Here is a 24,965-nt window from a genome sequence, read left to right as displayed (position 1 = left end):
TGATATTTTTGAGGTTAAGTTTATTTTCAAGAGTTCAAAAAATAAAACAAAACATTTTTATTTTCCTATTTCCCTCTTACAGGTTTGGAGAAGACTGGAACAATTATTCATACATTTGTATTACTATCAAGCATCCCACATACCTTAAGGATTGTATACTGTATTTTGATACAATCTTTTTCACTAACAATATAGTAAATTATTTTTATACATTCTGTGTAGGATTAAAATAAATAACTATAGAAATAATTTAACAAATCTTTATAGAGCACCTAGTGTGTGCCAGGTTTTGAAGACACAAAAATAAATAAAAAATGGTCCCTGCCATTAAGAAGTTCACAGTGTAAAGGGGCAAACACACAAATAAAATAGACAATTTAATGTCATATGACAGTTTTGAGAGAGGTCTATACAAAGAACTACAAGAACATTTAAAAAGTCACTTAATCCAGAACAGTAGTAGTTATGGATTGTTTCCAGGCCAAGATGATAAGTTTTACAATAGATTTTTGCCAAGAAAAGAATCAATGGTGGGGATTACTCCAGGTATATCAAACAGCCTGTCCAAAGGCAGAGAAGTGAGAAAATTTTTATGAAATAGTTTTGTAAGACTGAATGGAAAGATATAGGGTGGGACAGTGGTTAGAGAACACGCTGGAGAGGTAGGCCAGACCACATCATTAAAGGCCCTATGAGCTTTAGTGGGGAATTTTGATTTCTACCTGTATGCAGTCAGGAGTTTAAGTTAGGGGTGACGTGCTAAATTTGGGGTTTAACAAAGACTACACTGCTAACAGTAAAAGGAAGGAACTGGAGGCAGGAACACCAGTAAGAGGTTATTTTAGAAATCCCAATGTCAAATAAGGACAAGTATTAAGTAATGAGGCAGAGATAAAGATGGGGAAGAGGTGAATTACTTAGATATTTGGATGATAAAATCAAGTAAGAATTGACTCGACTGGACTTGGAGAATGATGGAGAAAAGTAAAATATGGTGATTTTCTAACAGGACATGCCATTCACTGAGATAGGAACTGGAGGAAGAACTACTTTTATGAGATGGTAAGTTTTGATTCAGGTGCTTATATATAAACTATCTTTGGATATATCAAATATTATATATATATATACTTATACTATCTTTGGATAAAAATCCAAAAGATAATAGCATATATATTTCTGGAACATCTCATGGAGATCTGATGTTGGGACACGGACATAGATGGCATTAGCACCAACAATGGTAGCTGACACAGGAGTTGTAGATGGGATCACCAAGGATGTTAGAGTATAGAGACGAGATGACAACAGGTGGAACTTTGGGGGACCACTAACATGTAATGAGTAGGTGAAGGAAAGCGAGTCTTTGGAGGAAACTGAGAAGACGGGTTAGAGTAGGGAAAGAAAAGTCCAAGAGACTATAGTTCCAACCCATGGAGGAGAGAGTTTTAAGAAGTACTTATGTGTGTCAGTGTGAGTGTTTATGTGTGTCAAATATATTAACAAGTAGAATGCATCCAATGGATTTAGACATTAAGTCACTTGTAATTTGGATACCAACAGTTTCAACCATATGGAGTGATGGCCATATTATAGCAGATTAAGACTGACTGGTGAGGAAGTCAGAGTGAAATCTAAGATGTTAATGTAAGCCACAAATAATACATATTTGAAAAATGGGCAACAAAACCACATCAGGTGGGGGTCCCAGTATGATGGTGAAACTCAATTTGAATTAATTTAGGTAAGCAGATAAGGAATGGCTGGGACCAGGGTCTGGAATATAATCAGGCCTCTTTCCCTGCAATTGTTCTTTCCCCTGGTGGCTCCACATTCTCTTACTTAAGATCCATTTTCTTTGTGTGGCAGGGAACAGTTTCATCAGCAAAGAGGAAAGGGCTTCTTTCTTCCAACTTATGTAAAGGGGGGATTGGGTCATGTTTCCATCCTTGGACTAAACACGGAGGCTGGGAAAAACAGGATAATGTAAAAAAAAAAAAAACCCAGCTGGGTGCGGTGGCTCATGCCTATAATCCCAGCACTTTAGGAGGCTGAGGCGGGTAGACCACAAGGTCAGGAGGCCAAGATGGTGAAACCCTGTTTCTACTAAAAATACAAAAATTAGCTGGGCATGGTGGCGGGCGCCTATAATCCTGGCTGCTCGGGAGGCTGACACAGAGTTGCTTGAACCTGGGAGGTGGAGGTTGCAGTGGGCCAAGATCATGCCACTGCACTCCAGCCTGGGTGACAGAGCGAGACTTCATCTCAAAAAACAAAACAAAAAAACAAAAACAAAAAACTGCCCCCCACCCTGGCCAAAAAACCACACACGTGGTTGGAAGTGAGAAGGGTGAGTCTCCCTAATTAGGATAACTTCTATTAACAGATGATGATGATAGATTGTAAGGGGGCTGGACAAAAATAATAAACATCCATTACAAAAAAACAGCTAAAAATATATGTGTACGTTTACTATTGTACACAGATGCTATTCAGCAAAATGCTTATAGCTTTAATTTTTCCCATACTTTGAAAATTTCCAAGTGCTTTCTTATCTTTTATGAAATAAAATTAGTAGGATACCTTTCTTTCTTCTTTTTTTTTTTTTTTGAGACGAAGTTTCACTCTTGTTGCCCAGGCTGGAGCGCAGTGGCGTGATCTCTGCTCACTGCAACCTCTGCCTGCCAGGTTCAAGTGATTCTCCTGCCTCAGCCTCCCAAGTAGCTGGGATTACAGGCACCTGCCACCACGCCCATCTAATTTTTGTATATTTAGTAGAGACAGGGTTTCACCATGTTGACCAGGCTGGTCTTGAACTTCTGACCTGAGGTGATCCACCCACCTTGGCCTTCCAAAGTGCTGGGATTACAGGCGTGAGCCATGGCGCACAGCCCCTTTCTTTTGTTAAGAGTAAATGGGCAGAAGAGAATGTTGTTGGGTCTAGAAATTATACTCTATGATCATCAGTGGAATTGGAGAGAAGACATAGGAAGAGACAGGCTATCAGTCTTCAAATATCTGGCAATCATAGACAGGAAGGACTGAATCAGCCTGGTTCTAGAGGGTGGAAGTGGGGCTAGAAGGCAAACGTTACAGAGAGGTGGTCTTCAGTGCAAGCCTAGACTACAACTGGACTGTTCTGTGACATAACAGAGATGCTATTAGTAGAAGTACAGGATTTCAGCTTGGGCTGGCTGACTGACAGTGTTCCTATTGAGAAAATTACTGAATAGTCCTGGACACTTGACTGCCTGATTTTCAAGGACTCTTCCAACTCTAAGAAGATAGTAGGAGACAATTAATTATCTACTGCTTGATTCAACATACAGAATTTGCATATAGTGATGCATCTTTCTAATATTTGCCTATTTGTTAAATATTGGTTTCCTGGATTCTTATATTTAATGCTATAGAGAACAGTTTTTAAGAAGAAAACCCCACACTAACTAAAGCAGTTTGTAGACACTTTTTTACTATGGTGGTAACCACAGATTCAGAATAAACAATTTGTTATAGTGAGTAGCATATAATTTGTTTTTATGAAAAAAGAGAAACAAAAGTTTTTAAAAGTTAAAATAAAGGTTCCTAAAAAGTTATAAACTTTAACAAAGACAAGTGTTAAGGATTCTTTAGAATAACAGTTTTCTTTTTAATATGGAGAAAACAAAAAGGAGCTGAAAGTCCTTTGTCTTGCTATCTAAGAATAGCACACTAGATGGTGCTATAAGGCTGTCAGAAAGAGAGTTTTACCAGGCTAGTGTGGCATTCTGATGGTAAAGTGTTCTGGAAACTTTCCACTTACTTTCAGCCCCTGAGAGCCGTTCCAGGTTTATATAAAAGTAATGGGAATCTCAATTGGACAAACTTTAGCCCTGAGATGACATTAACTTAAAACTAAACCACAGGCTTAACACATTAAAAATAGTTTCACTATTTGACATTTCAATCTGATTCCACTGAAATAGAAATGTTAAAGTCATTAAAATGTCAATGTATTAATTTAAATGTATTGCTATTAATTTCACTTAGCTAGTCTTCCCATGAGCCTAGTTATAACCACCACTTAATGAATCTTTAAGTCAGTTTAAAGTGGCTTCCTGAAATTTTGAATTATCATTAAGCTGAACATACAAATCACTCTTTCATTTAGTATTGCAAATATATTAACACAAATACATGAAACATTGTATTTGGAAATCACTCTATCAGTATATTATTTCTTATAAAAATAACATTTCATGATTTTTCCACATTACAATAAAACCAGAAAAATTTTACTAAAGTGCAAAACAAAAATAAAGCTTTACGTTTATAATAGTTCCATTTCATTTTCTTTTAAAAAGGTGAACAACAAAATGAACGAATAAAGATATCGCTTTTGCAACCTAAGAGTCATTTAAGTTTTAAACTTTCAAAGACCTGAGATTTGTGATTTTTTTTTCCCCTTATCTTTCCAGTTCTGCTTCTAGAATTTCCCCCCATGTATCTGCATCCATTGGGTACATGATTTTTTCTGGTAGGCTAATGGGAGAACAAATGTTGCTGTATCTGCCACTTAGCCATTCGTGTTTCACTTTACTCTTCTGGTAATTCCTCAGCAGTATCACCTGAAAGAGGTAAATCACCATTAAAAAAAAGACTGTAGTAGGTGGTTGGCTAGTGAATGTGTTTAAAGCAAGAGAAGCAGATTGACAGGGCTGAAAAAAAGAGTAAGTATTTACATTTATATATACGTACATTAATAAATGTATGTGTCTGTGTACGTGTGTGTATGTATATGTGTATTTATACGGAGTGGCATAAGGTGAAGTGAAAAGAAGGAGCTAATTCCCTTCTGGTTAACGCAGGAAAATTCCCGAATTTAGAATTTAAAAAATGCAAAAGGATAAATGAAAGATAGTGTGGAAACAGTGTGGTTAGCAGGAAAAGACTAATAACTTTAACTCATTTCCAAGAGTCAACACACTGTCTGTGTTATTCTGCATATGTAATTCTGTCTCCTCCAAGCAGAAGTTAGAATTGGTGCAAACCTGCTATCATAACGCTGTCAACAACACTGCAGATCGCAAAGATTAAACTCACCCTCCAGGAATAACCACTTTCTAGATCATCATCTATTTCTCTTCGGCACACAGCTCTTACAGTCATGCAGTGAGGTTTCCATAAAGAGTCACTGTTTCTTATTGTGTCATTCCAGCTCCTGCATGTCAATGAAGCCCTGCACAGACTCCGAATGTCCAGTTGACTGAAAATTTTAAAAGTGATTTCTGCAGGCAGCAGTTCAAAAAAGTTGTTTTGACTCTCATTTTTTTCCTTCTCAGCATCCACAGAGTTCGCTTCTGTGTGAGAAACTCCTGAATTATTGTTTCTCTTGGAGTTTTTATGCATAGCTTAATGTTTTAAGTTATCCTCATATGTAACCTAAAAGGCAAAATTTAAACATGCTCAGTCTCCAAATAGGAGTATAAATCCTACTTTAAGTCAGATGCTTTTTGGGTATAATTTAAGAACTCTTTCTTGACTTTAGCTTCTCAATCTGTAAAATGGGCCAATGCTGCCGCTCTCCTGAAAGTTCTTGCAAGGATTAACAGTGATAGTGGGTAAAATATCTAGTCTTGCTACATCTGAATTGCACATGGGAGGCACCCAACATGTTAGTTTCACTCTCACCCAGGCTGGAGTGCAGCTGTGTCATAATAGCTCACTGCAGCCTCAAACTCCAGCCTCAAGCGATTCTCTTGACTCAGTGTACCCCGCCCCTCTTTAAAAAAAAAAAAAAGAAAAAAAAAAAAAGAGAAAACCAAAAACTGTTTTACGGAGAAATGGTTCTTGCTATGTTGTCCAGGCTGGTCTTGAACTCTTGTCCTCAAGCAATCCTTCTGCCTCAGCCTCCCAGAGTGCTGGGATGACAGGTATGAGCCACCATACCCGGTACTTTTGTACCTTTGAAAATGTGTATGAGTCAATCCTATTAAACTCCTGAATACTTGTTGTACATGGGAACTGATGCCTCATCATTAATTTGCAATTTGTGACTTAATCATAAACTTGCTGGACTTCTAGTTGTTTATATAAGAATTTTATCTACTTGTATCTAATAGGTAGGTAGGTGCTTACATTTGACACAACTACTATCTGAAATGGACAAGAAGATGAGATCTGGATTATGAAACAAAGTCTCAAATATTCAACTCAGTCATAAGAGTAGTGTTTTAGAAATGGCCCCTTGAAGTTATCCTACATGCATAATTACAAGCTAAGGATTATAGTCACTGAAGACATCAAGCAACAGTGAGTGACAACTGTAAACAATGTTTAGAACTCAGCTAGGTACAGTATGTGACTATTTGAAGCCCAGATTTAAAACTCAGTTTCAGCTAATTTACCTAAGGTGAATGGTGTAGGCTTCCCAAATCAGTTGAAAGCATGACTGGGTACATCACCATCCTTGAGTTACTTTTGTATATAAAGACAGCTTGTATTCACTTAAAATCAGTTTATTCCATTTTGCACTTCCTTTTATAATGGGGGTTGGTTGTGCAAGAGGAGAGGTTTGAGGTACAGCTAAATACTTCTTTTAACTCAGCTGAACACAAATCTCTTTTCTAGATGAGCTACTCAGCTATGTTTCCGGACTTGCCAAGACCACGGTGGCTCCCATTCATGATCCAGATTAGCTGTGGTGGCTGGAACTGCAGTCTGTGTTCAACAGAAGTCTTCTTCTTGAGGGTTTGGGGAAGTAAGAAAGCAAACGTAAAAACGGGTGAGTCAAGAGCAAGTTTTTGCCGTGCACCTTGGCCCCTCCCACCACTAATACAAACCAAAGCCAAACCACAACGTTCTTGAAAAGAATCTCACATTAGGAAAACGTTACAATGCATTTAAACGTTACAGTGTGTTTATCCACTTCTCCCAGGATCTTACTGGGAGAATAAAATGCCTCCCCTTGTGGAATTCCTGTAACGGGAATGAAGGCTTTTGAATTTCACAGCAGGGGATGCCTTTGCGAGTTTCTAAAATCCCACTAGGAATCTTTCTTCTACGTCCAGGTTCGCCTGGATGCCTGGAAACGACCCCTCTTCTGCCCTTTCTCCTTTATGAACTGAGCTTTCCTGAATTCTCTCTCAAGTGAAGTAAAAGCTCGTCCCCCTTTCAACTATCACTCGGAGGGATAGATCGGCGGCAGCGCAGTCGAAGGGGCAGGGAGCCCCACTCCGTCCAAATCCCGCGGGTCAGGGCTAATCACCCCACGTCCCGTCTGAGCCACCCTCCTTGTGTCCCGCGCGGGTGGCAGCTGCTGGAACCCAAGAACACAGGGCACTGACAAGTGACAAAAAACCGTCAGCGTTGACTGTCACTGCGGCTCCAGGCCGCGGAGGGAAGGCTGAGCTTGCGTCCGGGCCGCGTCCCCGGGAGCGCAGACACCTAAGCCAACGGGAACGGAAGACCCTTCTACCTACTAGGCCGCGGTGGCTTCTCCTCCCGCGATTTAAATCCTCCGGAATTCGAATCCTTCCCCATAGCTCTTCGCATCCCGCCCACCTGAGTCCCGCCCTGCTCAGAACTCGCGCAGGCGCCGAGAGGGGCGCGCAGTGCCTTTGGGGATTGGTAGTTTTTTCCAGGGCATCTCCGCTCGGGAAAGGAAGTGAAGAAAGGCACCAGGACTACAAGGCCCGGCGTCCTCCAAGATGGGAGGGAGGTGAAAAGGGTGTTGGGGAATAAGCCGGGGTTTTTAAACAGTAGTTTTGAGGCGGCGTGACTGGGGAATCCCCGGTTGCGTCATTAGTAGGCGTGGAGGGGCGGGACTCGTGAAGCTGCGCTGGGGCCGGGCTCTGAGAGGACCGGCGCAGCCGCAGGGAGCCTTTGAGGCCCTCCCTCGGTGTTTTTTCCCAGGGCGTGGGCTTGCCCCGCGCGTGTCTGTGGAGGGCGGAAACAGCGGAGGGGCCAGTCTCCTGGCGAAGGGGCCTAATCCTTGCCCGCCATGTCCGGGGGCTTCGAGCTGCAGCCGCGGGACGGCGGTCCCCGGGTGGCCCTGGCACCCGGGGAGACGGTGATCGGCCGCGGGCCGCTGCTGGGAGTAAGTGTGGGCGGGGGCTTAGCGGACCCCGAGAGCCGTGGAGTTCCGCGCCGGCTCCTGAAGACCGGCCCTAGTCCTTGCCGGTTTCCCCACCGCGCTGGTCCGCCAGTCCGGATTTTAGAAGTTTGGGGCCGCACGTTTTTCAGTTACCTTTAAGCCAATTCACAAACATTTCTTTATGTTGCTTTTAAAACACTGACTGTATTACCATTATTATCTTATCCAGGGATTGGCAAACTAGTGCCTGGGGGCCAAATCCAGCCTATGTTTGTATGGCCCCATGAACTAAGAATGATTCTTAAATTCTAAAATGTAAAATGTAAACAAAAAACCTACTAATTTTTCAGGGGGAATAGTTGCTCCAAGGGTTGAGGGTATTGCGGCTTGTCTTGTAAAGCCTAAAATATTTACAGTAGTGTCTGGTCCTTTACAGAAAAGTTTGCCAAACTGTGATATTACGTCTTCTAGGCTAATTTCTTTTAAGCTTTGGTCTCCTTTGCAGAGCTGTGTGGACCTTATTTATTTATATTATTTATTATTTCCAGTAAAATGAGTAGCTAACCCTTCATAAGTAATGTGTATAGCGTTCGTGTCATTGGTCTAAGGAGACATTACCTATACCAACATCTTTAACTGTCTCAAGACCGTATCAGTTAGGTATTTTTATTATCCTCATTGTTCAGATGAGAAAATTGAGCCATACATACATTATTTAAAGTCCATACATAAGCTTTTGGACACATAATGCCACAAAGCTAATATTCTCTACCTTCTTTGGGAGAGGTTTAGGAATAAGAACATTTGCATATTGCATTCTGGAATTCTATAGATCTCTTAAGTACATCTAGTCTTCTATTTTGTTCTTTAACATTCAACATTTCTTGTTTGGTGCTTACTGTGTAGAACATTTTGCAGATTCTAGCACTGTGGGGCATACAAAGATGAATGGAACATGGGTCCCTACCCTTTAGGAGTTTTCTCTTGGGACTAGGGAGACACCTGTGTCAGTGAGCTAACACCAAGGAGTAAGGAGTGTGTACTGTTGTCCTGGTTAACTTCCAGAGTCTAAATGGAACCATTGGTACTTGCCTTAGGTCCCTTCTGGGAGCAGGGAAAGGAGTGGTAGTTTCAGATTGTATTATGGAAGCTGGTCCTAAAGGGGTGTGTGTGTGTGTGTTGTGTGTTGTGTACATGCACATGTGCATGTGGTAAGGTTATTGAGGAAGTAGATATTCAATTGCTGTTCATTTTTTTACTGGACAAGTGATTATTTAAATGTTTAATATCATTTCTATTTTTTTCATCGTTTATTGGCCTATACAAACACTGGAAGGAACTGTCTGGAGGCTTTATTTTTCTTTTAAATTCGTAGGTTAGAAACTTAAGAGTATGTGCTTAATCTAGTAATCATATGTCTGGTGACTAACGAGTTTTGACTTGCTTAAGAAATTGTCACCAGTATAGTACTGTGGGTCTGGTTAAAAGGTGGATGAATTTTAGGGCCGTGGTTTAGAAACATGGCAACAGATTGCAGACCCTTTCATTATTTGTAGCTTGTTCTTTGTGTTGTCGACTTGCTAATGTGAGATGAGCCTATTTGGTATCTGTTTTTAAAAATGGTAAGGAGTGAAAGCTGGGCAATTACCTGGTCAAGATTTTGCTTTTCCTTTTGAAATAACATTCAGGCATGAGATTCTCTTGCCAAGGTTCGCGTGTATCGGAAGTGGTTATGAATGACATCCTAAGTGTGTTAAAGGAAAAATTTGGAGAACAAACAAATCGCCTTGTAGTTTTTTCGATTTTGGAGCTGACAGATGCACTCGATTCTTCTCTGCAGTGGTTAAAACACAACATAAGGGCTCCTGTTTCCAACAACAGCAATTCCAGTGAGATTTATTTTTGTATTGTGAGAGAGCGAAGATTGAGTTCTAAGTGGAAAACTCAGTAAGTTCATTGTAAATTGGTATCAGAAACGATTAATATAAATAAGGGTGATTTTGAACTTTCTTAATTGGGCATGTTTTTCTGAGACAAGCTTCACAAACCTTGATGGCCACACAAACATAAAAGTTTATAATCTCACTGTGTAAAATAGTCTTGGTAGTAAAACAGTTTGACAATGAGAATGGTTTTGTATTTTTATGGTGGTAGGAAAACACGACAGAGAAACCTGTCACAGAGAACAAAGGACAATGAAATTTAATCTTTCTTGTTCCCTTTGCTTTCATGTGAGTCATCAGAGAACCCCAGGTCTTTGTTTACTAGATTTTGATTCTGCTCCATGATTGGCATCAGTTAGAAGGTTTTACAGCAGGATTAATCTTCAGAGAACTTGAGTTAAAACAGCCAATCCAAAAGATTACATATTGTGTGATTCCATTTATATAACATCATTGAAATTGCGAAATTGCAAAATTTCGAAAATGGAGAACAGATTAGTGGTTGCCAAAGGTTAAAAAATTAGGCAGCAGGGCAGAAGGGAATGGATATGGCTATAAAATAGCAACATGAGGGATATTTGTGGTGATAGAAATGTGCTTTGTCTGGACTGTGTCAGTATCAATATCTTAGGTTGATATATTGTACTATAGTTTTGTAAGATGTTACCATTGGGGAAAACTGGATAAATGGTACAAGAGATATTTCTGTATTATATCTTTCAACTACATGTGAATCTACCATTATCTTAAGAAATTTAATTTAAAAGGGTTTTACAGTACGACATGTCAAGCACTGTTAGGCCAAAGTATTTGCTTTATGGGTTTTAATTAAAGCTGTTACACTCTTAAATGAAATCTACTATTTCTGATTTCAGATTTTTCTTATTTTGTTTTGACAGCAGGGATTATATGACACATTTCTTTATGATCTATTTTCCTCCTAGGAAACAAGATAGCAAAAGATATCTAGTGATACTTTCTCAATGTAGATGTAATTAAATTGACTGCTTTGATTAAAAGGAGAAGAGTCCTCAGTTGGGGGAACAGGGAAGGTCATAGGCTTCAGTATAGACTCTTCAGGTGGCATCAGTTCACCACTTCTAAGAATGTTGTAAATGTTCTACAAAGTTTACACAAAGTAACCATCCCCTGACCTGGCAGCTCTATATTTTAACTGCTTGTTGCAGAATCCTGGCTGTCCTGGAATGCTGTTCCTACCTGCTCCAACATAGGTTTCTTCCCTTACGTTTCTTTTATTTCTAGATTTGCCCTTCCCTCATTTTATTATTTAGCCTACAACCAGTGCCTAGCGCACAGTAGGCCTTTAACACGTGATTTCTTCCTTCCATTTTGTCATCTCAGCCTCTCATTCACTCTACCCTCAAAAAGAGCCTAATTGTGACTTAGATATGAAAAAGGGTTATCATTGAGTTTTGAAGTGAATTTAAATATAGTAAAGATGCAGTCCTACCAACTGCTAAATCTTAAGGAGTAGCATTCATAATGAATTAAGTTTTAACATTTTTCCTGTTTTGTTGATTGATAATTCGCTAAATTCAGGAAATAGTTGATAAATATATACTATGGTTGGATGGGAGGGAGTATAGGAGAAATAAAGGTGAATGAGAAACAAGTCTTTGCTCTCAAGAAACTTATAGTTTTGTAGGTTTGAGAGACAAATAAACAAGTATTAGTAACTAAACAAGGCTACAACCTCACATGGGGACTGGAGCCAGGCTGACACTTGGAGTAAGCGAAGTGGGAGGGAAGAAGAAAAACAACACAGGGACAGTGATAAATGACAACAGTTCTGCCTCAGTGTTGGGAAGGCCACAAGGAGAGGGTCTCTATGCAATCCCTGCTACTTTCCCCTATTCCCACTTGGTAACAGTGTCATATTGTTTTTTTAAGAATAGTAAGAAATTTGAATTTTTGGATATAATCCCTGATTTTTAAAAGGTCACATTTTTATTAAAAGTTTTGGTTAAATACCATGAGTCTGTTGATGAAGAGTTAAATTCTATAAAATATTTCAAGAGATTTATTCTGAGCCAAATATGAGTGACCATGGCCCGTGACACAGCCCTCAGGAGGTCCTGAGAGCATATTCCCAAGGTGGTCAGGGTACAGCTTGGTTTTTATATATTTTAGGGAGGCATGAGACATCAATCAAATACATTTAAGAAATACATTGGTTTGGTTCAGAAAGGCAGGACAACCCAAAGCAGGGGCTTCCAGGCTATAGGTAAATTTAAACATTTTCTGGTTGACAATTAGTTGAGTTTATCTCAAGACCTAAGATCAAAGGAAATGTTCAGGTTAAGATAAAGGATTGTGGAGACGAAGTTTTATTTTGCAGAGCTCTCAGATAGCCGACTTCAGAGATAGCAGGTTGTAAAATGTTTCTTATGAGACCTGAAAGAGTGCCTGGCTCTTAATTGATAATCTCCTGGATCTGGAAAGGAAGGAAGGAAAACAAAGGGGAAAGGGAATTCTCTATAGAATGTGGGTTTTTTCCCATAAGAGACTTTGCAGGACAATTCCAAGGTATGGCAAAGAAATATATTTTAGGGTAAAACATTTTGATTTTCTTCCTTGTTATGCCTGAGTCAGACTGGAAAGTAAGTCACGTTATACAGGGTTAAATAAAGATCATCTGATGAGAATTTATGGTTTGTAGGGCATGACTCCCCAGACCCCTTAGAAAGGAATTTGGGCAAGATAAAAAAAAAAAAAAATCAGAGCTTAGTCCTCAAGCTAGACAGAATGATGTCACAGGGTACAGAGAGGTATAAGAAGGAACCTGAAGTTAAGAGGTGGGATCAGGGAAAGAAAGCTTCATGAACTTGGTAGCATGTTGAGTTTGACTGTGGTGTGTTGGGACAGTTGGAATTTTGGTAGGTGGAGTGGGTGGTGTAAGGAAGGGCTTGCGTGGTTTAAGGCTCTAAGATATGGTGTGCTGGATAATTGGGTAGGTGTTGACCAGGCTTGTGGGATGATCACATTATGTCAATGATCCCGTTTAACTTTTACAAACATTGTTTTTTAATATATTAGTTTTTAAAATAGACTTTATTTTATGGAGGAGTTTTAGGTTCACAGCAAAACGGAGTGGAAAGTACAGAGAGTTCCCATATACTCTCTGCCCTCTTACATGTACAGCTTCCCCGTCTATCAACATTCTACACAGTATGGTATGTTTGTTGCAATTGATGAATCCACATTGACATGTCATTATCACCCAAAGTTCATAGTTTACACTGGGGCTAACTCTTGGTATTGTACATCCTATGGGTTTTGACAAATGTATAATGACATTTATCTACCATTGCAGTATAACACAGAATTGTTCCACTGCCCTAAAATTTTCCGTGCTCTGCCTATTCATCCCCCAGAGGCTCACCGGGACCCCTGGCAACTACTGAACTCTTTTACTTTCTCCATGGTTTTGCCTTTTTCAGAATGTCATAGAGTTGGAGTCATACAGTACATAACCTTTTCAGGTTTCACTTAGTAATATGTATTTAAGGTTCCTCCAAGTCTTTTCACGGCTTGATAGCTCATTTCTTTTTAGTAATGAATAATATTCCATTGTCGGTTTATCCATTCACCTACTAAAGGTCATCTTGGTTGCTTTCAAGTTTTAGTGATCGTGGATAATACAACTACAAACATTTGGGTGCAGATTTTTGTGTGAGCATAGGTCTTCAACTCATTTAGGTAGATACTAAGGAGCACAGTTGCTGGATTGGATAGTAAAGTTGTATAGTAATAGTATGTTTAGTGTTGTAAGAAACCGCCAAACTGTCTTCCAGAGTGGCTGTACTATTTGCATTCCCACCAGCAATGAATGACAGTTCTTGTCACTGGACATCCTTATCAACATTTGGTGTTATCAGTGTTTTAAATTTTGATTATTCTAATAGATGTGAGGTAAATCACTTTTCATATGTATATTTTGAGTGGACAAAAATACAGCAGTCAACACAGAAGACTCCTGTGATTGAATATGTGGTAATTTCTCCTTACCAACAAGCAAGCCGTCACTTTTACAGCAGACATCAACTGGGTGTCCTCTAATTCAATTTAATTCTGACACCATCTATCTGGAGATAGCATCAGCTCCCACATGTTGAGGGCTCAGTTCCCAAGATTTCCCCCCACTTCTGATGGCAATTGCAAGCCCCAAGTTGTTTTACCTGTGCTTCTGAACCACTGGATGTAAACCAGGGATCCCATGGCCCTTTCCTTGGGCTCTATTAATTTGCTAGAGCAGCTCCTAGAACTGGTTTGTTATAAGGGATATGACAAAGGATGCAGATGAGGAGATGCATAGGGTAAGCTATGGGAAGGGATACTGAGCTTCCATGCTCTCACCAAGTGTGCCACCCTCTAGAAACCTCTACATGTTCACCTGTTTGGAAGCTTTCCTAACCCTGTCCCCTTTGGGTTTTTATGGAGTCATCGTTATTTAGTCATGATTGATTAAACCATTGGCCATTAGTGATCAGCTAACCTTTAGCCCCTCTCCTCTCCCTAGAGGAGGCTGGGGCTTGGGGCTGAAAGTCCCAATTCTCTATACCTTGGTCTTTCCAGTGACTAGCTCCCACCCCGAAGCTATCTAGGGGCTGCTAGATGTCACTTAACTCATTAGTATACAAAAAGACATCAATTGGGAGATTGTGAGGATTTTTATGCCAGGCAACAGGGACAAAGACTATATTTTACAATTATATATATCTTCCCCTGAATTAATGCCTTCAAATTTTCATCCCCCATTTACTACTTACCATGAATATGCTATCTTCTCACATGTCTTCATACTTTTGTATGAGTTCCTTTCTTTGGTAATTCGGTTCTGTAGGTAGTGTCTGGGTATCTGTATTTTTTTGAGATGGAGTTTTGTTCTTGTTGCCCAGGCTGGAGTTCAATGGTGCGATCTTGGCCCACCACAACCTCTGCCTTCTGGGTTCAAGAGATTCTCCTGCCTCAGCCTCCTGAGTAGCTGGAATTATAGGCATGTGCCACCACAACCGGCTAATTTTGTATTTTTAGTAGAGACAGGGTTTCTCTATGTTGATCAGGCTGGTCTCGAACTCCTGACCTTAGGTGATCTGCCTGCCTCAGCCTCCCAAAGTGTTGAGATTACAGGCGTGAGCCTCCGCGCCTGGGTGGTATCTGTATTTTTAAAAGCTCTGAAGATGATTGTATTGCAAAGCCAGAGTTAAAAACTACTTCTAGACACACTAAGTAGAGTACTTGGCACAGAATAGGTTTTTAAGAAATGTCTGCTGAACCGAACTGAATAAGCAAAATAACTACTTAGACACATTAATTTTCCAAAGTCCCAAGTGGTGCTTTAAACCCACTTTTGTCTTCTTAAGCTTTCCTTATGTCTTTACTTACTATGTTGCTTCTGTCATCATATATTAATGATGAGAATGATGTTCTCACACTTGTGCAGCATTCACTATGTAAGCAGCATTGCAAGCCAAACAGGTTGGATGAGTTGAAATTTCAGTGACATCGTGATAGTCAGCACAATTTCATCATATTGGCTAACAATTCACCAGCCTTGAATTAGAGCTCAAAAAGCATTGGATTTGCTTTTTAAAATCTAAAGTGATGCATATTAATCAGTATTGTGAATTAGGTGTTTGTGAGGTTGCCTGATAACCTACCATTTACACCATTATTCTTATGGGAAAGCATATTCACAAGTTCCAAAGAACATTTCACATCAAATATATTAACCTTTTAAAGAGAACTTGATTTCTGAATTGAAGTGTTTATGGAGAGTCTCTGGGCAAAATCAAGTCTATTTCTTCATAATTGCCCCTTCTTAACATCAGAAGTTGGACTTTGTGCATTCCAAATATGATAATGTCAAACATCTTATATCAACTACTTTTGCTCTGTTGAAGAATAAGACCGACCTCTTATCAAATATTATGGCAGAGTCTCAGCATAGATGACTGAGCTCTGGAATGCATGCTGGACTTGGCACTGGGAAGATATCTAGATAAGAAAATTTTATGATTTGTAGATTTCTTTATAGTAACCACTCTGGATTCAGTTTAAGTCTTTTATATGTATATATATTTTACTTACCCTCTGCTTCACAAAAGTAGAAGGAAATAATCTAATGAAATTATGTCTAAAATAGATCCCATGCTTTTTTTTTTTAGGTTTATGCATTTCACCATAATACTGGCTCAAATCCTATACTAGATGACTTTCTGTTTTTCTCTACCATGAAAATTTGAATTTGTCTATTTTTGTCTGTTGTTGATATAGCAAAGTAGATAATCTTTTGGGAAAGCACTGTAAATTGTGAAGTATTGTGTAAAGTAATGTTTTTTGTATGTATTATGCTCTTTCCCAATTTTGCAAGATTATATACTCAATGTAGAAAATGTAGGACTTTCGCCTGTAATCCCAGCACTTTGGGAGGCTGAGGTGGGCAGATCACCTGAGGTCAGGAGTTTGAGACCAGCCTGATCAACATGGGGAAACCCTCTCTGTACCAAAAATACAAACATTAGCCGGCTGTGGTGGTGCACACCTGTAATCCCAGCACTTGGGAGGCGGAGGCAGAGATTGCAGTGAGCCGAGATTGTGCCATTGCACTCCAGCCTGGGCAACAGAGTGAGACTCAAAAAAAAAAAAAAAAAAGAAAAAAAAGTAGGAATTTCCCCAAAATCAAGTAAGCAGGAAGACAAAATAAGCACTTCGAAGTCAATTACCAAGAGATAAGCACTGTAAACATTCAATGTAGTTCTTTCATGTATTTAATCTGTGTACATAGGTATATATATTTTATTCAGTGTATATATTGTGTAATAGTTACCACTGATTTTTAATTCATATTATACTATAAATTTTGTTATTAATATTCTGAATAGTATTTTCAGTGCAACCTTCCAGTGGCTTACTGTCACACTTAAAACCCAAAGTCCTAATGGGTATGAGGTTTCCTTTTGGAGTGATGAATACATCCTGGAAATAGAAGTGATGGTTGCACAATTTTGTGAATACAGTTAACCCTGAACAACATGGGTTTTGAACGGCATAGGTCCACTTCTATGCAGATTCAACAAGTATATTGGAAAAGTTTTTGGGAGATTTGTGACAATTTGAAAAACCTCACAAACTCTATATTTAAAAAACATTGAAAAAAAGATGTGTCATGAATAAATGAAATATATGTAGGTAGTAGTCTATTTTATCATTTACTACCATAAAATATACTCAAATCTATTATAAAAAGGTAAAATTTATCAAAACATACACACACAAACACAGAGTGTACATAGTGCCATTTGCAGTTGAGAGATATGTAGACAAATGTAAAGCATAAAATTCACTGTAATACATACTGTACTTCTGTAATAATTTCTAGCCACTTCTTGTTGCTGTTTTGGTGAGCTTTACTGTTGCAGGTATCTGCTTACGACAACGTGTGATGTGAATCATCTCAGCATGAGCAGTTCAACTCTCCAGTAAATTGTATATCATAATAAAAACAGATCTCAGCTGGGTGTGGTGGCTCATGCCTGTAATCCTAGCACTTTGGGAGGCTGAGGTGGGAGGACTGCTTGAGCCTGGAGTTCAAGATCAGCCTGGACAACATAATGGGACTCCATCTCTACAAAAAGTAAATTAAAAAAAAATTAGCTAGGCATGGTGGTACATGCCTGTAATCCCAGCTACTCGGAGGCTGAGGTGGGAACCTCACTTGAGCCTGGGAGATTGAGGCAGCAGTGAGCCATGACTACACCATTATTCTCCAGCGTGAGTGGCAGAGTGAAACCCTGTCTGTATTAGTCTGTTCTCACACTGCTAATAAAGACATAACCAAAACTGGGTAATTTATGAAGGAAAGAAGCTTAATAGACTCACAGTTCCACATGGCTGGGGAGTCCTCATAATCATGGTGGAAGGCGAATGAGGCGCAAAGTCAAACGTCTTACATGGCATCAGGCAAGAGAGCTTGTGCAGGGGAACTCCCATTTATAAAACCATCAGATCTCGTGAGACTTATTTACTACCCTGAGAACAGTATGGGAGAAACCACCCCATGATTCAGTTATCTCCACCTAGTCCCACCCTTGACATGTGGGATTGTTACAATACAAGGTGAGATTTGGGTGGGGACACAGCCAAACTATACTATATCACTCTTTAAAAAAAAAAAAAGGTGATCTCTCATGAGTCTTGTATTTTTTTATTGTGTTTAGTGCAATACCGTAAACCTTGATTAACACACCATGGGACCATGGGACCTATGTGAAATACCACTAGTGATGCTGGAAGTTCTCCCAAAAAGCAGAGAAAAATAATGGCAGAAAAAAAAAAGAAAAGAAAAATTACAAGAAAAAGTTGAATTCCTTGATATATACAGTAGATTAAGGTCTGCAGCAGTGTTGCCTGCCATTTCAAAATAAATGAATACAGCATATGGACGATTGTAAAAAAAGGAAAAGGAAATTCATGAAGCTTTCACTGCAGCTATGCCAGCAGGTGGGAAAACCTTGTGCTTTTTGTAAAACACCTTTTTATCTTGTATTGAAAATGCAATTTTTATGTGGATACAGGCTTGCTATAAGAAAAACATACCTATAGACTCTAATATGATTCAAGAAAAAGCAAAGCTATTATATGACAACTTAAAGCAAAAGGAGGGTAAAAGATCTAAAGTTGGAGAATTTAACGCCAATAGAGAATGGTTTAATAATTTTAAAAAGATATTTGGCTTTTAAAATGTCAAGGTGACAAAATGCAGTTTCTGCTGCCCAAGCAGCAGCAGATGAATTCCCAGATGTCATTAAGATAATCATTGAGGAGAAAGGATGTCTGTCTGAACAGGTTTTTTAATGTAGATCAAAGTGCCCTACTCTGGAAAAAAAAAAATGCCACAAAGGACAGTTATTAGTAAGGAAGAGAAGTGAGCACTGGGATTTAAGGCAGGAAAGGATAGCCAGTTCTACTGTTTTGTGCAAATGCAGTTGGGTTTATGATTAGTACTGCCCTTATCTACAAAGGTGCTAACCCCTGAGCCTTGGAGGGAAAAGATAACCACCAGCTGCCATTTTTTGGTTGTACAAAGAGAAGGTGTAGACATGAAAATCCTTTTTCTGAATTGGTTCTGTCAATGCTTTGTCCCTGAAGTCAGGAAGTACCTTGCCAGTAAGAGACTGCCTTTTAGAATTCTTTTGAACAATGCCTCTGGCCACCCAGAGCCCCATGAGTTGAGTAACGAAGGTGCTGAAGTGGTCTACTTTCCCCCAAACACAGCATCTCTAATTCAGCCACTAGATGAGGGAATCATAAGGACTTTTGAGGCTCATTATACACAGTACTCTATGGAAAAGATTGTCAGTGTTATGGAAGAGAACCTCCCTAGAGTGAACATCACGAGTCCCGAAGGATTACACCATTGAAGACACCATTGTTGTTACAGAAAAAGTCACGAAAGCCATCAAGCCTGAAGCAGTAAATTCCCGCTGAAGGAAACTGTCCAGATGATATGCATGACTTCACAGGGTTTACGACAAAGCCAATCAAATAAATTATGAAAGAGATTGTGGATATGGCCAAAAAGTCAGGGGTGAAGGATTTCAAGGTATAGATATTGGAGAAATTCAAGAGCTAATAAACACTAATTAACACAAGACAACTTGATGGAGATGAATGCTTCTGAACCAGTGCCAGCAATGAGGAAGACATGTAGAAGCAGCAGTGCCAGTTACCAAACCGACACTAAACACTCTGGCAGAAGGGTTACGTTTATTCAAGACTGCTTTTCTTTTACAACATGGACCTTTCTATGATACAGACCCTGAAACTAAACAAATGGTGGAATAGGATTGGAACTGTGTAAAAACTTTTTTTTTAAAGAAATGGAAAGCAAAAAAGTTAGGCAAGTTATCATGTATTTTCATAAAGTTACACCAAGTATGTCTGCCTTTCTTGCCTTCCCTTCTACCTCCTTTACCTTTTACACCTTTGCCACCCTGAGATAGCATGAGCAGCTCCTCCTATTCCTCCTCCTCCTCCTCAGCCTACTCAAGGTGAAGACAATGAAGATGAAGACCTATATGATGATCCACTTCCATTTAATGAATAGTACATATATTTTCTCTTCCTTATGATTTTCTTAATAACATTCTCTTTTCTCTAGCTTATTTTATTATAAGAATGTACTGTAAAATACATATAACATGCAAAATATGTGTTAATCAATCATTTATAGTTGATTATGGCTTCCAGTCAACAGTAGGCTATCGGTAGTTAAGTTTTAGGGGAGTCAAGGTTGGTTCCCCTAACCCCCATATTGTTAAAGTATCCTGTAAGTTTATTGAATTTGTTTATCAGTTTTAAGTGTTCTTTTGGTGGAGTCTTTAGGTTTTTCTAGATGTAAGATCATGTTATCTACAAGCAGGGATGATTCAACTTCCTCCTTTCCATTTAGATGCCCTTTCTTTTTTTTTCCTTTTTTTTTTTTTTGAGACGGAGTTTCACTCTGCCACCCAGGCTGGAGTGCGGTGGCATGATCTCAGCTCACTGCAACCTCCGTCTCCCAGGTTCAAGCAATTCTCTGCCTCAGCCTCCCAAGTAGCTGGGATTACAGGCGCCCACCACCACGTGCAGCTAATTTTTGTATTTTCTGTGGAGATGAGGTTTCACCATCTTGGCCAGGCTGATCTTGAACTCCTGACCTTGTGATCCACCCGCCTTGGCCTCCCAAAGTGCTGGGATTACAGATGTGAGCTACCATGCCTGGCTGTTTTTTTTTTTTCTTACCTAATTGCTCTGGCTAGGACTAATAGTATTATATTTAATGAGAGTGGTAATAGTGGGGCATCCTTAGCTTGTTCCAATTCTTAGAAGAAAAGGTTTCATCTTTTCCCCTTTCCGTATGATGTTAGCTGTGGGTTTGTCATATATGCCCTTTATTGTGTTGAGGTATGTTTCTTCTATACCTGATTTGTTGAGTGTTTATCATGAAGGGATGCTGAATTATATCAAATAATTTTTCTGAATCTCTTGAGATCATATGGTTTTTGTCCTTAATTCTGTTGATGTGATATATCACGTTTATTGATTTGTGTATGTTTGAACCATTGTTGCATCGCTGGGATAAATTTCACTTGATCATGGTGTATAATCTTTTTAATGTGTTCTTGGATTCAGTTTGCTAGTATTTTTTTTAGGATTTTTGAATCTATATGTTCATCAGGGATGTTGACTTGTAATTTTTTTTTTGTTTGTGTGTCCTTGTCTGGTTTTGGTTTCAGGGTAATACTGGCTTCATGTAATGAACTTGTAATAGTTCCTTTCCCTTTAATTTTTTGGAATAGGTTGAGAAGAATTGGTATTAGTCTTTTTTAAAAGTTTGGTAGAATTCAGCAGTGAAGCCTTGTAGTAATTCCTTTAAGTATTTCTTGTAGGGCTTGTTGAGTGGTGATGGAATTCCCTTAGTTTTTGCTTGTTTGGGAAAACTTCATTTCTAAAGGATAGCTTTACTGGGTATCATCTGGGCTGGCAGGTTTTTTGTGTTTTGTTTTGTTTTGTTTGTTTGTTTGTTTTTTCCTTTCAGCACTAAACATATCATGCCATTTTCTCAGCCTGTAAGGTTTCTGCTGAGAAATCTGCTGTTAGTCTAATGGGTATTCCCTTTTATGTGACTTGATAATTTTTTCTTGTTGTTTGTAGAATTTTCTCATTGTCTTTGACTTTTGAAAATTTGACTATAAGTGCCTTGGAGAGGAACTTATTGGGCTGAATTTATTTGAGAACTTTTGCGCTTCCTGCATCTGGATATCCTTCTGTCTCTCAAGGCTTGGGAGGTTTTCAGCTATTATTTCATTAAATAGGTTTTCTATGCCTTTTCCATATTTTCTTTTTCTGGAATTCTCATAATGTGAATATTTGTTCACTTAATGTTGTCCCATAAATTCAATCGGTTTTCTTCATTCTAGTATATACTTTTTTCTTTTCTTTGGGTTATTTCAGAAGACTTGTCTTTAAGTTCGGAAATTCTTCTGCTTGATATAGTCTGGTGAAGGCTTGATTTTATTTTTTATTTTATTCTCTGAATTCCTCAGCTGTAAGATTTCTGTTTGGTTATTTTTTTATGATGTTTCTTTCTGTCGAATTTCTCATTTAGATAATGAATTATTTTTCTGATTTTGGTAAATTGGGTTATCTGCATTCTCTTCTATCTTGTTGACTTTCTTAAAGTTATTTTGAATTCTTTTTCTGGCATTTTATAAATTTCTTTTTTTTTATGGAGTCTGCTATTGGAGAATTAATGTGTTCCTTTGGGGGTGTTATTTTTTTTCATGTTTCTTATGTCCCTATATTGATATCTGCTCATCTGGTGGAATAGTTGCCTCTTCTAATTTTATGTAGTAGCTTTCACAGAGAAAGACCTATTCCTTTAGATGGGTCTTATGGTGTCTGACAGGTAGAGTACATTGGCTTAGGTTCTCAGTGAGCACAGTGGTATGGTCCCTGTGCAGTTTACTCAGCTGTAACCCATATTAGTGATGTTTGCAAGTGCCTCAGTGGCCTAGGCTGTGGAAGTGTGTGGTGGTGGTGGTGGTGGTGTGACTTTGCCAGAGATGGGCTCGCCAGGCTGGTTGTTGGGCCAGGGGTATGCATGTACACATAGTGAGTCAGCTGGCTTGGAGACTGGGTCACTGAGGGCAGGGCTGCTAGGCTACTTCTCAGGCTGAGGGTGCTGGTGTGCAGAGACCTCAGGGACTGGCTCTCTGGGCTGTTTATCAGACTTAGGGTGCAGACAAGTTGTGGTTTGGCTGCTTAGGGTCTGGCTTACTGAGGAAAGAGCCACCAGGCTGTTTATCCAGCTAGGAGTGCAGGTGTGGGACAGTTTGGCTGGCTTGTGGAGTATGTCAGCCTAGGGTGGTTCCACCAGACTGTTTCCTCATTTGGGGGTATGGACACACAATGATTAGGCCAGTTTGGTGGCATGCCCACTGGGGGTGGTCTTCTGTTTCTCTGGCTGGGGTGTGAGCTCACAATGGTTTGGCTAGCTTGGGGAAGTGCATACCAGGGGTGGGCTGCTATGCTGTTTCTGCAGCTGGAGGTGCAGGCATGTGGTGTTTTGGCCAGCCTGGGGTTGACTTCCCCATTATGCAGTACCAGAGTCATGACTGTCCCTGGGCCCAGGCTCTCAGTAACTGAAGTCATTGCATTACAGTCCTTCATGTGGTCTTTATGGAATGATGGTAGAGCCTCAAAGCTAGAGAGACACAGTGGCTATTGGCCCCCAGAGCAGGACGCCCTCCAGCAGTGGCTCTGGTTTCAAGAAGATGCTATGCTGTAGAGCTTAGGTCATGCAAGGGTGGGGAGTGCATAACACGAGCTCCTACTGTGGAGTAATGTAGCTTTGTAAATTCCAGGTAGCTCTCCAAACAGCTCAAGGCTTATAAGGACTGTGGGATTCTCCTGTAGTAAGGACTGCAAGTTTCTGTGGTTGGGGCCCTGTGCTTACCATTACCTCATAAGAAGTCCCTCCTGGCTCCCAGCCAGTCTCACTGGGGAGATGGGACAGCAGAGGCAGGGTGCCTTGCCCCTCTTTTCATCCTGCTTTTGTGCTCCACAGGGATCTTGCCACTCTCTTGCTGCATTTCAGTGCTTTCCCTCAGACAATCCAGTTGAATTGTAGTTGTTGATTCTGTGTTTGGGTCCCTTTTTGGGGGGCAGGGCACGCATTGGGCACCTCTAGTCAGCCATCTTTCTGATTTTATTCATACAAGATAATTTTTATAAAATTAAAGTATAAAGTATTATATAATTATCTTAACCTTTCCTGTGTAATATAGTTTATACTGAAAAACAAATAATTTGTACTATAATATACATCATGTGTACTATATTTGTGCTATAATAATATCTTGTGTAATACAGTTTATACTAAAAAACAATTTGTAATATAGTTTATACTGAAAAACGAACTATTTTCTGTTCTTATATGTACAGGAACCAAGTTACATGAGAACATTGAATTAATGCGATATATTATACCTGTCTATGATGTTCAGAAACTTCTCTAGAAAAGCATTTTACAAAAAATTAACTTGTGTTGTCTATATTATATGTAGACAAAAAATGAAATGAAAGGTACCACCCTATTCTATTTCAAGATCCAGTAGCTTTTCTGCTTTTACTTTATTCAGGGTTGTTTCTTTCGTTTTTAGAATTTTGAGAATTGCAGTCAAACAAACAGATCACAGACTTTGATACAAAATATCTAAGTATTTCTGCTCGTCACATAAGAAAATCTCCATTTTGTTTGACTTCAATAAATACCGAAAATAAGTATTTGGTAACAAACAGATCATAAACAGTTCTTTTATGTTTTCATGTGTTTATCTTTTCTTCTGGTATAATCTTCGTATCTTAAAACTAGAGAAGGGACCTGTATGTATATTATAGTAGATGAAGTATTCTATTAATATTTAAAACCAGAAAGTTAAATATAAGGGATCCACATGGTATCACTACAAAAGTGGTATAAGAATAGAGAGACCTGTTCACATTCAAGAAACAATATTAAGAATTCAGTTTAGGGCTGGGCACGGTGGCTCACACCTGTAAGCCCAGCACTTTGGGAGGCCGAGGTGGGTGGATCATTCAAGGTCAGGAATTCGAGACCAGCCTGACCAACATGTTGAAACCCTGTCTCTACTAAATGTAAAAAAAAAATTAGCTGGGCATGGTGGCGCATGCCTGTAGTCCCAGCTACTCGGGAGGCTGAGGCAGGAGAATAGCTTGAACCTGGGAGGCAGAGTTTACAGTGAGCCTAGATTGTGCCATTGCACTGCAGCCTGGGCAACAGAGCGAAGCTTAGTCTGAAAAAAAAAAAAAAAGTCTAAGGCCAGGCACAGTGACTCATGCCTGTAATCCCAGCACCTTGG

At 39.4% G+C, this 24,965-nt stretch overlaps 2 protein-coding genes across 8 annotated transcripts in view; one reads left to right on the top strand and one right to left on the bottom strand.

The window, feature by feature from the left end:
* On the bottom strand, window positions 1-7,591 carry FBXO48 (F-box protein 48). 2 transcript variants are annotated; one of them, XM_003830917.4, is made up of 4 exons: window positions 7,461-7,591; window positions 6,387-6,719; window positions 5,083-5,421; window positions 1-4,607 (listed from the first exon to the last, which is right to left on the bottom strand). In XM_003830917.4, the coding sequence occupies exons 3-4, from the start codon at window positions 5,386-5,388 to the stop codon at window positions 4,446-4,448; spliced, it is 468 nt and encodes a 155-aa protein (XP_003830965.1). In that variant the 5' UTR covers window positions 5,389-5,421; window positions 6,387-6,719; window positions 7,461-7,591; the 3' UTR covers window positions 1-4,445. The 2 variants fall into 2 exon arrangements, with proteins under 2 accessions (XP_003830965.1, XP_008954579.1); XM_008956331.4 differs by having other exon boundaries at window positions 6,387-6,722; window positions 7,461-7,579.
* A 137-nt stretch (window positions 7,592-7,728) lies between these two features.
* Window positions 7,729-24,965, top strand: part of APLF (aprataxin and PNKP like factor) — a 111,239-nt gene continuing 94,002 nt past the window's right edge. For 2 of the 6 annotated variants that reach the window (XM_063594897.1, XM_063594900.1), the window contains exon 1: window positions 7,742-8,077. In XM_063594897.1, coding sequence (XP_063450967.1) covers window positions 7,982-8,077 — 96 coding nt within the window. In that variant the 5' untranslated portion in view covers window positions 7,742-7,981. Of the gene's footprint in view, window positions 8,078-15,150; window positions 18,157-18,257; window positions 18,541-24,965 lie in introns of those variants that run through there. The other 4 variants (XM_008956333.4, XM_063594899.1, XM_063594898.1 and 1 more) reach the window with 3 other exon arrangements.

Source organism: Pan paniscus, chromosome 12, assembly GCF_029289425.2.
Source record: "Pan paniscus chromosome 12, NHGRI_mPanPan1-v2.0_pri, whole genome shotgun sequence".
NCBI classification, from domain to species: Eukaryota; Metazoa; Chordata; class Mammalia; order Primates; family Hominidae; genus Pan; species Pan paniscus.
This window is presented reverse-complemented; position numbering and strand designations above follow the sequence as displayed.